This window comes from Jaculus jaculus, chromosome 6 (genome assembly GCF_020740685.1).
Source record: "Jaculus jaculus isolate mJacJac1 chromosome 6, mJacJac1.mat.Y.cur, whole genome shotgun sequence".
In the NCBI taxonomy this organism is placed as follows: Eukaryota; Metazoa; Chordata; class Mammalia; order Rodentia; family Dipodidae; genus Jaculus; species Jaculus jaculus.
Window position 1 is genome coordinate 156,826,868 of NC_059107.1, and position 13,904 is coordinate 156,840,771.

The 13,904-nt window shown below is 51.1% G+C and overlaps 1 protein-coding gene across 1 annotated transcript in view; it reads left to right on the forward strand.

Moving 5' to 3' along the window:
- Tab1 (TGF-beta activated kinase 1 (MAP3K7) binding protein 1) overlaps positions 1–13,160 on the forward strand; it is a 35,795-nt gene extending 22,635 nt beyond the window's left edge. The window contains exons 8-11 of the mRNA XM_004650327.2: positions 3,134–3,278; positions 6,560–6,782; positions 8,887–9,049; positions 11,483–13,160. Of these exons, the coding sequence (XP_004650384.1) occupies positions 3,134–3,278; positions 6,560–6,782; positions 8,887–9,049; positions 11,483–11,690 (739 nt within the window). The 3' untranslated portion in view covers positions 11,691–13,160. The remainder of the gene's footprint in view (positions 1–3,133; positions 3,279–6,559; positions 6,783–8,886; positions 9,050–11,482) is intronic.
- The last annotated feature ends 744 nt before the right edge of the window (positions 13,161–13,904 follow it).

Here is a 13,904-nt window from a genome sequence, read left to right on the forward strand (position 1 = left end):
TGACGGGCCCAGGTAGCCGAGACTCGGAGCGCGTGTCCTCAGCCGGTGGCTCACCTGGGCGGGAAGCGCTGGCTGGGGAGCTGCGTGTGCACCCTTCTGCAGTGCCAGTCACGGCATTTATGTCACAGCCAGAGCTGCAGAGGTCTTAGCAAAGAACCCTGGGTGGGGGCCAGGCCTCCTGCTTGGTTCCTTACCCTCCCAGGGTGCAGGCAGTCAGGTTTGCAAACTTTGTCCCTAATTCCTGGGGCTGTTTGCTTTGTTGCAAAGGTCTGTGGCTTAAAGCATTGCAAACAGGGCCCCGGGTACAGCGAAGGTGAGTCTCTATCCACCCAGTGCACGTCCTCCAGAGGCCGCGAGTTTCTGTGTATCCTGCTCCCACATGTCTTTGCCCGTGTGTGTGTGTGTGTGTGTGTGTGTGTGTGTGTGTGTGTGCAAGTGTGCAAGCGGCCCCTCTACAGCCCCTCAGACCTCCCTCATGTTCTGCCCTGGCTTTTCTCTCTGAACCACCGCATCGACGTTTGATTGACACAGGACCGTCGTCCTCGGTGTGCAGCATGATGTGCTCAGAGCGAAGGCCATGAGCCGTCTCGTTTTCCTCAGACACGTCTGTCCCTCTCTTCTGCTTGAGCTGTGGCAGTGGCCACCCAGTTCCAGGACGTCAACATCCACCTGAGCAGCCCCGGCTGCCTAACACTCTGGATGTTTCCAGACTTCACGCTTCTAGTTCTTTTAGTCAGCCACTGCAAACGAACCCCAGATGCATGCGCTACTTTGTTTATCTGGCTTATGTGGGACCTGGAGAATCGAACCTGGATCCTTAGGCTTGCAGGCAAGCTCCTTAACTGCTAAGCCACCTCTCCAGCCCAACTCTTCTAGTTTTCTTTGTTTGTTTTTGTTTTTGTTTTTGTTTTTCGAGGTAGGTTTCACTCTGGCTCAGGCTGACCCGGAATTCACTCTGTAGTCTCAGGGTGGCCCCGAACTCTCAGCGATCCTCCTACCTCTGCCTCCCAAGTGCTGGGATTAAAGGCGTGCGCCACCATGCCCAGCCTCCAACTCTTCTAGTTTTTTGTTTTTGTTTGTTTGTTTGTTTTTTGAGGTAGGGTCTTGCTGTCATCCAGATTGACCTGGAATTCACTATGTATTCTCAGGCTGGCCTTGAACTCACAGCAATCTTCCTTCCTCAGCCTCTGGAGTTCTGGGAGTAAAGGTTCCATGATGTCTGGCTCTTCTAGTATTTTGTCAAGAATATCCTTGTGTGCACATACACATGCTATCGTTTTGTGACATTTAATGACTGATGCACAGCAGCTGTGGTCCCCATAAAGTTAATGTATTTGGGATTTTTTTAATTCTTTTTTTAAAAATTTATGTGTTTGAGATAAATAGAGAAAGAGGCCAACAGATAGAGAGAATGAAAATGGGCATGCCAGGGCTTTTAGCTACTGCAGATGAACTCCACATGCATGTGCCACCTTGTGCACCCCGCTTATATGCATCCTGGGGAATCAAACCTGGATCCTTTGCTTTGCAGGCAAGTGCCTTAACCACTAAGCCATTTCTCCAGCCCAGTTTTTTTGTTTCTGTATTTGGGATCTTAGTTGGCATGGGCACCTGTTTTGGAAGAGCCCCAGTAGTAGTAAAAGGATGGGCTTTACTTATTTTTTTCAAGGTAGGGTCTTACTCTAGTCTAGGCTGACCTGGAGCTCACTCTGTAGGTTAACCAGGTTAGCCATGAAATCACAGAGATCAATCTACCTCTGCCTCTCAAGTGCCAGGATTAAAGGCATATACTGTCATGCCCTGCTATTTTTATTTTTTGAAGCAGGTTCTCTAGGTAGTTCAGACTAGTCTTGAAGTCATGATTCTCTTGTTATAGCCTCCCAATTACTGGGATTAGATTATAGGCACATGCCACCTGAGGAATGGGGTTTTAAAAGATATCTTTTGGGGGGCTGGAGAGATGGCTTGGCGGTTAAGGTATTTGCCTGCAAAGCCAAAGGATCCCAGTTTGATTCCCCAGTACCCACGTAAGCCAGATGCACAAGGGGGCGCTTGCGTCTGGAGTTCTTCAGCAGTGGCTGGATGCCTTGGTGCACCCATTCATTCTCTCTCAAATAATACAATATGTTTTTTTTAAAAAAGATATTTTTGAGGGGGTGCTAGAGAGGCGGCTCAGCAAAGGAACTTGATATCAAAACCTGACAGGGCTGGAGAGATGGCTTAGCGGTTAAGGTGCTTGCCTGCAAAACCAAAGGACCTCAGTTCCATTCCCCAGGACCTGTGTAAGCCAGATACACAAGGGGGCACATGCATCTGGAGTTCGTTTGCAGTGGCTGGAAACCCTGGTGCACCCATTCTCTTCTCTCTGTTTCTCTGTCTCTCTCTCACTCTGCCTAGTTCTCTCTCTTAAATAAATAAATAAAGAAAGAAAGAAAGAAAGCCTGGCAGACTGAGTTCCATTCCCCAGTACCCACGTAAAGCCAGATGCACAAAATGGTGCATGCATCTGAAGTTCCTTTGCAGTGGCAGGAGGTCCTGGCATACCCATGCTCACTCTTTCTTTGTCTGCCTCTTTCTGCCTCTGTATCTCTTTCAAATATTAAAAAAAGGTTTGCAGAGATGGCTCAGCAGTTTAGACACTTTGCATGAAAATCCTAAAGACCCAGGTTCAGTTCCCCAGTACCCAAGTAAACCAGGTGCACAAAGTGGCACATACATCTGGAGTTCATTTGCAGCTCCTGGAGGTCTTGGCTTACTCATTCTCTCTGCCTCTCTCTGCTTGAAAATAAATGTTGATAAATAAATAAATTTTTAAAAATATATCTTTTAAAGACATTTTTTACTTATTTATTTATTTTTGAGGTAGGGTTTCACTCTAGCCCAGGCTGACCTGTAATTCACTATGTAGTGTCAGGATGGCCTCAAACTCATGGAGATCTTCCTACCTCTGCCTTCCAAGAGTGGTGGGAGTAAAGGTGTGCGCCACCATGCCGGCTCTTGTTTCCTGTTTCTTTTCCTCATATCAAGTTGTATGTTGTTTTACATTCTGGGTGTAGCTTCTCCTCCTCCTCCGCTGAGGCAGTGCCCACTCAGGGCCCTTTCTAAACCAAGACCTCCCTCCACTCTCCCATAGTGCTGCCAAGTCCAAACCCATCATCGCAGAGCCAGAAATCCATGGTGCACAGCCTCTGGATGGTGTGACGGGCTTCCTGGTACTGATGTCCGAGGGATTGTACAAGGCTCTGGAGGCAGCCCACGGGCCTGGGCAGGCCAACCAGGTGAGCTGGGGAGCAGAAAACAGTGGCTTCAGAGCATAAAAGGCCAGTCCACAGGTGATATGCTAGTGGCTAGGTGCTCTGGTTCCCAGATGCTGTCATCAGACATCTCCAAGTTCAAAGCTGGGGAATGAAGAGATCAGAGCCACTCTTCCTCCCAAAGCTGTGCTCACTCTGGGTGTGTAGCATTGTCAGTGCCCAGGCCCACACGGGACCTGAAGCCAAGAGGGGGAGGTGAGAGAATGTCTCCCTGCACAGTACTGTCTGGGCCACTGAGAGGTAGCTGGACCAAGGGAGAGCCAGGTAGGGCTGCAGCCTGCTTCGCAGAGTACTGTAGGGCCAGTCTTGCTTTTCCCTGGGAGTGGCAGATTTTCCCTTTGAAGAGCTGCTGTAAGGTTGAGGGTAAGGACACAAGTCCTCAGCTTGTGGGAGCTGCTTATTTCTCTTGCACCTTAGAACATACGTGACAGTTGTCACCAAAGTGTGACTTCCAGGTAGTCACAATATAAGATTCTTTTTGTTACTGAGGGGTGCTGGGGATTGAACTCAGCTCATTGTACATATTAGGCAACCATACTGTAGTCTCAGGCTGGCCTTGAACTCAGTGTTCTTCCTACTTCTGCCTCCCAAGTGCTGGGATTTAAGCAGTGTGCCATCACCCTCGGCTCTGCAGTCACTTTTTACTTTTATTTCTGAGGAAAGATCTCATTATGTTATCCAAGCTAGGCTTGAACTTGCTATGTAGTCCAGGCAGGCTTCAAAGTTGGGAACCTCTCGCCTCAACTTCCTGAGTAGCTGGGATTGCAGGCCTGCACCAAAACACCTGGCTATTGCGAAGGGCAGTTGCCTGTATCTGACCTTGGGTTGCTGGGTGGGTAAGTTCAAGTTTGTTTCTCTTTGGCTAAGATTTTTTTTTGGAAAAAACAGTTACTTGGGTTGGAGAGATGGTTTAGTGGTTAAAGTGTGCTTACCTGTGAAGCCTAAGGATTCAGGTTTGACTCCCTAGAACCCAGATAAGCCAGATGCACAAGGTGGTTGCATGCCCACAAGATGATGCAAGTGTCTGGAGTTCCATTTCAGTGGCTAAGGCCCTGGCATGCCAATTCTCTCTCTCCTTCTCTCTCTCTCACATTTTTTTTTTCTTTTCTAATTCTGGTGTCTTCACTTTTTTTAATGTTTTTTTTTTTAATTTTTTAAATGTTTTTCTCAATTTTGATTAACATTTTCCATGATTATAAAAAGTATACCCTGGTAATACCCTCCCTATCTCAATCAGTCTCTTATTTTGACGTCATGGTCTTTTCCTCCTCTTATGATGGTCTTGTGTAGGTAGTGTCAGGCACTATGAGGTCATGGATATCCAGGTCATTTTATGTCTGGAGGGTCTCTCTCTCATTTTTAAAAAGTTACTTATGTACATGTGTGTGCGTACCATGTTCTAGGCCCTTGCCACTCCTGACAAATGTCCTTCTAGTTTCACATGGGTGGCTGAGGACTGAACGTGGGCTGGCAAGCTTCGCGAGGAAGTGCCTTTAGCCACTGAACCATCTCCTCAGCCCCCCTTTGTTAATGGGCTCTTGCTTGTTGCCTTCCTCCTGCCTCTACCTGGGATTATATATAGGTGTGTGCCATGATGCCCAGCTCTGCTTCCTTCTTAGCTATTTGAGAGAGACAGTCAGACAGGGAAAGAGGAGAGCAAGAGAGAGAGAATGGGCGCGCCAGGGCATACAGCCACTGCAAACGAACTCCAGACACATGCGCCATCTTGTGTATCTGGTTTATGTAGATCCTGGGGAATCGAACCTAGGTCCTTTGGGTTTGCAGGCAAGTGCCTTAACTGCTAAGCCATCTCTCCAGTCCCACTTCCTTCCTCTTCTTTTTTAAAAAATATTTTATTTATTTATTTGAGAGAGAGAGGCAGATAGAAAGAGAGAATTGGTGTACCAGGGCCTTCAGCTACTGCAAACAAACTCCAGACACATGCGCCCCCTTGTGCATTTGGCTTACATGGGTCCTGCGGAATTGAACTGGGGCCTTGCAGGCAAACACCTTAACCACTAAGCCTTTTCACCAGCCCTGCTTCTTTCTTTTTAACTACAAGTTTGAAGTGTGGAGCTAGCATCCTGATCTCTATGTCCAAGGTTTGTCATCCATTTTATCTTATGCATCCTAACAACCTGTGGCATAGAGGTGCCAGTGGCTTACATCCACATAAGTAACATGGGGCACAGAGTCCTACCTGAGGTGATGGGACTAGAGTTCAGCCCATATCCCCAGATCCAAATCACTTTTTGTTTGTTTGTTTTTTGAGGTTGGGTCTCACTGTAGCCCAGGCTGACCTGAAATTCACTATGTAATCTCAGGGTGGCCTGAAACTCCTACCTCTGCCTCCCAAGTACGTGTGCCACTATGCCAGGCTGTGCTTTGGATAGTTTGTGGGGTTTTTTTTTTGTTTTGTTTTGTTTTTTTTTGAAGTAGGGTCTCACTGTAGCCCAAGCTGATCTGGAATTCACTAAGGAATCTCCAGGTGACCTCGAACTCATGGCAATCCTCCTACCTCTGCCTCCCGAGTACTGGGATTAAAGGCGTGTGCCACCACGCATGGCCCTTTTGATAGTTTTGTTTTGTTGAGTTTTTAAGACAAAGTCTCATTTTGCAGTACTGGCTGGCCTGGAACTTGCTATGTAGACCAGGCTGATCTTGAACTTGCAACAATCCCCTTGCCTCTGTGTCTCAAATTCTGGGATTATAAGCATGTGCCACCATACCTGGCTCTGCCTTTGATCTTTTCAACATGGTTTTCTTTTTTTTTTTTTAAATCTTGTATAAAAGTATCCAGTAGCATCTATTAGGTTCTAGAACACACTAGAGAGGGGACTTATATGAAAGCAACGACGCTGTCTTCATTGTGTATCTTCAGTTCCTGACAATGCCTGGCATATCATAGATATCAGTGTTTTGTTTGTTCCTGGAAAGGAGGCCTCATCACACCCTTGACACTGTCTCTCTCTGGCCAGAATGCTGACGTGGTAACCTTGTAGTAACCCACTGAGTTGGCTGCTCTTCATTTAGAGGTATGGAAACCCACAGAGCGATCACGGGGTCCCACACATTTTTAATCATAACCTTCCAGGATTATCCTGAGGACTTAAAAAGCTCAGATTGTAAGCTTGACTGGCAAGGGCTTCCTTCACCTGCTGGGCCAGTGGATGCCCAAGTCTCTGAAATTAGGTTCCCACCCCGGCTACCCCTCATTCCTCACCTTTCTTGTCTCCTGTCCCCAGGAGATCGCTGCAATGATTGACACGGAGTTTGCCAAGCAGACCTCCCTAGATGCAGTGGCTCAGGCTGTGGTGGACCGTGTGAAGCGCATCCATGGTGACACCTTTGCCAGTGGTGGTGAGCGTGCCAAGTTCTGCCCACGGCATGAGGACATGACCCTGCTGGTGAGGAACTTTGGCTACCCACTGGGTGAGATGAGCCAGTCCACGCCAACCCCTGCCCCAGGTATGTGTGCAGGGCAGACAGGAGCCGTTGAGAGGGAGCCCTGTGCTAGAGCTAGTACGAGCCGCCCTCACAATGAACTCACTGCCTGGAACGCACGGGAGCCTGTGCACGGGCCTTGAGTGGTTCGGACTCAGGCTGTCTTCTCATAGCCTCTCTGGGCTCTGAGCCTGTTTTTATTCCTTTTATCTATAAAATGAGGGTGGAAATATATTAAAAACATATTTAAAAATAAAAGACATAGGGGCTGGAGAGATGGCTTAGCAGTTAAGGCATTTGCCTGCAAAGCCAAAGGACCCCAGTTTGATTCTCCAGGACCCACATTGGCCAGATGCACAAGGGGGCGCATGCATCTGGAGTTCGTTTGTAGTGGCTGGAGGCCCTGGCACGCCCATTCTCTCCCTCTTTGCCTCTTTCTCTCTCAAATAAATATATATATATATATTTGAAAATATAAAGCCAGGCATGGTGGCGCACGCCTTTAATTCCAGCACTTGGGAGGCAGAGGTAGGAGGATCACCATGAGTTCAAGGCCACCCTGAGACTACATAGTGAATTCCAGGTCAGCCTGGACTAACACACACACACACACACACACACACACACACACACACACGTAAAATAAAATGAGGGCGGTACCAGTTGCCCTGACTACCTCCTAAAGACTTGATGTGGGAGCATACAGTGTGCAGTTACAAAGGGTTGTGACAGATGATGAGTATCATCATCAATAGTGGAGTGCCGGGCTGGAGAGATGGTTTAGCGGTTAAGTCATTTGCCTGCAAAGCCAAAAAACCCAAGTTTGATTCTCCAGGACCCATGTAAGCCAGATGCACAAGGTGGCACATGTGTCTGGAATGGCTCAAGACCCTGGGCTGCCCATTCCCTCTCTCTCTATCTCTCTCCCCCTTTTTTTTTTTTTTTTTAATATTTTATTTATTTATTTGAGAGCAACAGAGACAGAGAGAAAGACAGACAGAGGGAGAGAGAGAGAATGGGCGCGCCAGGGCTTCCAGCCTCTGCAAACGAACTCCAGACGCGTGCGCCCCCTTGTGCATCTGGCTAACGTGGGACCTGGGGAAGCGAGCCTCGAACCGGGGTCCTTAGGCTTCACAGGCAAGCGCTTAACCGCTAAGCCATCTCTCCAGCCCTCTCACCCTTTTCTATCTCTCCCAAGTAAATGAAATAAAATAAATTTAAATTTAAATAAAAAACATAGAGCCAGGCATGGTAGTGCACACCTTTGATCCCAGCACTTGGGAGGCAGAGGTAGGAAGATCATCGTGAGTTCAAGGCCATCCTGAGACTACATAGTTAATTTCAGACCAGCCTGGGCCAGAATGAGACCTACCTTGTTAAAAACAAAACAAAACAAAAAATTAGTGAAGAGACTATTACATGTACGCCAGGCCAGGAACACAATTGTGTAGTCCTCATTAGCAACTCTTAAACACAGGAAGAAGGAAGCTCTAACATGAAGGGACCTAGATGAGGGCAGACGCGTGGACAGATGGTCAGCCCTGGGACCTGGCACTGTTCCTGACCACCTCGGACCAAGGAGACATTCTTCTTTCTCTAGCCCAGCCGACCTGGCACTCACCCTGTAGTCGGTCCCAGGCTAGCCTCAAACTCACAGCGCTCCTCCTGCCCCTGCCTCCCGGGCACCTGCCCTTCCCGTTTTAGTTCCTGGAGCTGCTGCTTGAGTTCCCAGCACTAGACCTTCAGTTCTGACTGCTAGGGCTACATTTTCTTTCTTTTTTAAACAAGCAACACAGGGTTCCTGGAGTTCCTCTGGGCTGTTGTTATTGCGATCGTATTTTCATTGGGGCAGCCTCAACTAGAAGCAGACTCAGCCTGTGGATTAAGGTGTCTGTGGGAGTCTGGGCAGTCACCCTCTCGTTGAAGCAGCTCACCAGTGATTCTGTTCCTGCCTTGAGCCGCAGTGGGCTCTCCTGCAGAAAGGAGTGCTTGCTGCCCCAAGGGTGAAGGTCCACACTGAGTTTAGGGAGCCTCTCAGCCCTCAGGCAGCCCTGTTGCCCTGGAACAGCCCCCTCCCTCTCTCCCTCTCTGCCTCCTAAAACTCATGCCTTTGTTCTCCCTCCTACAGCTGCAGGAGGCCGAGTGTACCCCGTGTCTGTCCCCTACTCAAGCGCCCAGAGCACCAGCAAGACCAGTGTGACTCTCTCCCTTGTCATGCCCTCCCAGGGCCAGATGGTCAACGGTGCCCACAGTTCTTCTACCCTGGATGAAGCCACCCCCACCCTCACCAAGTAAGCCCCTCACTCCCTAGGGACAGCCCAGGAGCCTGGACAGAAATGGCCACAGGGCCAAGCCCTGGGCTCCGGTGTGCAGTGAGAAGCCTTGGTCTTGGTCTCTGCAGTTCTCCACCTCCACCGTGGGGGAGGGGTCTCCTGAGACACAGGCAGGAAGTTAGAAGCATTATTGGTTCCAGCAGGTCATTGAAGCTGGACCTGGGGTGGGGGTGGAGGTTCAGAGGGCAGCATGGGTAAGGAGGCCTGAGAGGGGACAGGGCAGCTGATGATGCTGCCTCAAGGGCACATCCTAGTAATCATTCCATGGGTAGATTGTCCCGTTCTTGCCTCCTGCTCTGGAGCATGTGATGTAGGGACCCTGCCATGGCATCTGCACTTTGGGGACATTGCCGGCTCCTCAGAGCCGTTTTGAATCCCACTGTGATGTCCCATTTCAGCTTTTAAGTGGGCTGTCAAAAAGAGGAGTAAGGGTGGAGGACTCTGCCTGCGGGCTGGTTGGTGGGGAGGATCAATGCAGATCTTCCTGATGCCTGATTTCCACCACCACCACCACCACCACCCTTTCACTTCAGTGAACATACACCCACTCCTCCCTCCCAGGGGATCTGGTTTCCACATTCCAGTCCTGGCTGATGGAATAATAGAGATGCCGCACCCAGCCCCTCTGAGGATGGAGCTAAGCCGGATGTGGCCAGTTAGAAGGGCTGGCCAGGAGGGAGTGTCTTTATTTTCCTTTGCCTCACCAGGAGGCCTTACTCTTGCTCCTTCCCTCCCCCTCTTCTTGCTGCTGCTACTCTCACCACCATGGGTGGAAGGGGCTGCCAGGCAGGCCATGGGCATCTGTGCCCTGTCCCCAGGCTCAGTAAGGATGGCTTCTCCTTCCCTGCGGGTCTGCTGCAGGAAGCTGACAGCTGTGTCCACAAAGCAGGCCAGATAGGATGGTGCAGCTTTCCCCGCTCAACTCTGGGTTTCCCAGGCCACCGCCTCCCCAGCCCTGAGCCATAGTCCTGGGCCAGCGTGAGCTGGTGGTCACTTGTTGGGAGCGGACAGAGGCGGTGAGCTAACAGACAGGTAGCTCTGTGAAGTAAGGTGGTTTCCAGTATCTCTGAGAACACAGGGACCTCTTCCCATCAGCTAATGAGACGAGTAGGGAAGAGAGGAGTCTTCTTGAAGAAGGACCTGGCCTGCCTGTGGTCAGGGAGTTGGAGGATAAATTCTGCACAGCTCAGCACTGTCTGCAGGACTGTCCCAGGCAGAAAGGTTTTATCAACTTTCCCTGTGTAGCACATGATCTGAGTGTTCTGTGTAACTTCAGTCAGCTTAAACAGCCTTGTATGGCCAGCCAGTCTTTAAGAAATCCACTTGAAGCTGGGTGCGATGGCACAGTTTTGTAATCACAGTATAGCACATGGGGGAGAGAGGTAGGAAGATCAGGAGTTCCAAGTCATCCTTGGCTATATAGCAAGTTGGAGACTGGCTTGAGCTATGTGAGACCCTGCCTCAAAAAATAAAAGGGGGAAAAATAATAAAATAAAATAAAATAAAATAAAAAAATAAAAGGGGGAGGACTGGAGAGATGGCTCAGTGGTTAAGGCGTTTGCCTGCAAAGCCTAGGGACCAAGGTTCGAGTCCCCAGTCCCCATGTAAGCCAGATGCGCATGGTGGCTCATGTATCTGGAGTTCATTTGCAGTGGTCAGGGGCCCAGTGCACCCGTTTTCTTTCCCTCTCTCTGTGCCTTCTTCCTCTCTTTTAAAAGGAGAGGAGAAGATAAGAAAGAAGGAAAGGGGGAGGAGGAAAAAAGAAGAAAGAAAGGAGAGAAAAATAAGAAAGGGAGAAAACAAAAAGAGAGAGCCGTAGCTGGGTGTGGTGGCGCAAGCCTTTAATCCCAGCACTCAGGAGGCAGAGGTAGGAGGATACTGTGAGTTCCAGGCCAGCCTGAGACTGCATAGTGAATTCCAGATCAGCCTGGGCTAGAATGAAACCGTACCTCAAAGACTCCTCCCCCCCAAAAAAAAACATGGGCTAGAGAGATGGCTTAGCAATTAAGGCGCTTGCCTACAAAGCCTACAGACCCAGGTTCAATTCTCCAGAATCCACATAAGCCAGTTGCACATGGTGGTAGTACATGCATCTGGAGTTCATTTGCAGTGGCTAGAAATCCTGGGGTGCCCATTCTCTCTAAATATTTCTCTCTCTCTCTAATAAATGAATAAATATTTTAAAAGAGTTCCAGGCCAGTCTGGGGTATATAACAATATCTTATCTCAGAAAATAAAATACTATATTTACCATTTTATCTGTCCCTAGGAACATCTGGCTCAGCTGGGTTTTATGGTCATCTTTGTGGGAGGGGCCTGCTTCCAAGGCTGGAAACCAAGGTCCCTTGACCCAGCTGTCCCAGGCTTATGTCCTCCCCTCTCCTTCTGCAGCCAAAGCCCCACCCTGACCCTGCAGTCCACCAACACACACACACAGAGCAGCAGCTCCAGCTCCGATGGGGGCCTCTTCCGCTCGCGACCCGCACACTCGCTCCCACCTGGTGAGGACGGCCGCGTGGAGCCCTACGTGGACTTTGCCGAGTTTTACCGCCTCTGGAGTGTGGACCACGGCGAGCAGAGCGTGATGACGGCACCGTAGCCTGGCCTCGGGACGCAGCCTAGGCAGGACCTTGCATAGGGACAGGCCCAGCACTGAGGCAGAACAGGGTTTAAGGCTTCCTGACCCTTGCCTATGCCGTGGGACCAAGTGGGCTCCTTTCATCAGCCTGCACCAGACTCTGTCCCGAGAGCATGAGTGCAGACTACCTCACTTGTCTGCATAGGAGACTGAAGGCCAGGCTACTGGACCCTCAGCCAGGGCCACGCGTGGAAACTGCAGCTGGCCTGCAAGCCATCTTGTGGACTCCCAAGTGCCACAGGCCCAACAACAGACTCTGCCCTCTCAAAGCCACAGCCTCCCCTTGGAAGAGCCGCAGCAGGTGCCCCTCGCCTCTGCATGGTAGTCCCCCTCCAGCCTTTTAGCCTGAGCCCCTCAGCCCACAGCGAAACCCCGCTGTAGTGTGTACCCGTTCCCTGGTTGTCATTGGCAATACGGGAAGGCCAGGGAAACACTGGCATCCCGGGATGGCCACAGGGGAGTGGCACGGGGAGAACGAACCAGAGGAAACTTAGCTGTGAAAGTAGATGCAGCTGAGCTCCCCTGGAAGTGCAGGGGTGGGGCTGGGCTGCTGAGCCGGCTTTCCCAGGGGACACACGAGGTGTGCCTGGGTGCACCAGTGGCTGCAGTCGCTGCTTTTACTAGACCCTGCCTAGAAGTAGGAGAGCCCCAGTCCGATGACCAGGTTCCTCCTGCTCCTGCTGGAGAGACCACAGCGCAGAGCGGTGTGGGGACAGCTGCTCTGCTCTGGTTTCAGCCGGTGAGCGGCTGAGGCCTGTCGGAAGGTGGAAGGTGGCTGTGGCGGGACGACGCTCTCGGCTGGGAGCTTTAGGAATACACTCGATGTTTACAGACAAAGGGAAGGGAAGGGCTGGGCCACCGTGCCCCGAGTTAGAGCAGGTCACCTGCGTTCTTTGCCTTCAGTGGGGATCGGAGCCCCAGGGCTGCCCGCAACATGCCCTCTCCCGTGCCCAGAAGAGCATGCAGATGCAGACCCAGGGAGCACTCCTTGCCCAAGTGCTGCCTTCATCGCTCCTGGCGCCCGTGATCATACCATGACCTTTGTGTATCCGTGGTTCTAAGATTCTACCACTCCCTCCCTAGCTCCCCCTTCACAGGGTCCTCCCCCGGGCAGTGCCCGGTGTGTCTCCTGTCTGCAAAGGCCAGCAGCACTCCAGAGCCCCTGCTCGCTCACTGTGTGGCCACCTGTGCAGTGCCAGGGAGAGGCTGGACTTCCTGGGGATGCAAGGTGAAAGGGGGAAAAGTCCATCTCTCTGGCAGTGCCCAGCTGCCCCTGCCAGGAAACCACCCCTATCCTGCAGGTGAGTGCATTTCAGCTGGCTCACAAAGGCTTAGGGACAAAGGCCATTCTCTCCCAGGAATGTGGTGCTATTTGGTTTCTAGAAATAGAACTATGTTCTTACTGCAGTAAAGTAACTCATGGCGGTCTTACGTGTCGTCTTGTTAGTGCTGTCGTCTGTGGCCTAGCCTGTGCGCCTGGGACATGGCTGCCTTCTGACATTCTGCTCAGGAAGTTGGAGAACCAGCCCCAGCAGGCTGGTAAGTGGCAGTGCTGGGATGTACCCAAGCCTCTTGACTGCATCCACACTGCTACCTTTATCCATGAGCTCGGGCCCTGCCTGCAGGCTTGTGTAGCTGGGTTGTAGAGGGTGGCACTTCTGCACCAGGTCCTCACAGGGGAAGTGAGCACAGGGTCTGGACCGGGGTGTGTGTGTGTGTGTGTGTGTGTGTGCGCACGTGCATGTGTGCGTGCACACACACACATGACTGTCTTGGGCTCAGGTCAGGTATCTTAGCATGCCTCTTCCTGCTCTCTGAGACTTCACTCATCCCTCTAAGGATTGTCTGCCCCAGGCTGAAAGGCTTTGTCTGCTTAGGAACAAAGCCAGGCTCTGTCTTTTGTGGTCACAGGGTCCTGGCTCCCTACCCTGGGCTGGGCAGGGGCTCTTGGCAGAGAGCTCTGCCACTGAGTTTCCTTTCGGGATCTGTCCTCCTCTGCCTCTCCAGCCACAACTGAGGGTTTCCTGAGAACTGCTGTGCCCCGAATGCCCATAGAGCTGTCCCAAGGAAGGCGCTGGACACAGCATTCTCTGATGAGTGACCGGTGCAAACATGGTCAGCCACAGTCTAGGTCACAGGTGGCCTCCCCAGTGTCTGCTCTGCCCCAGCTGTGGG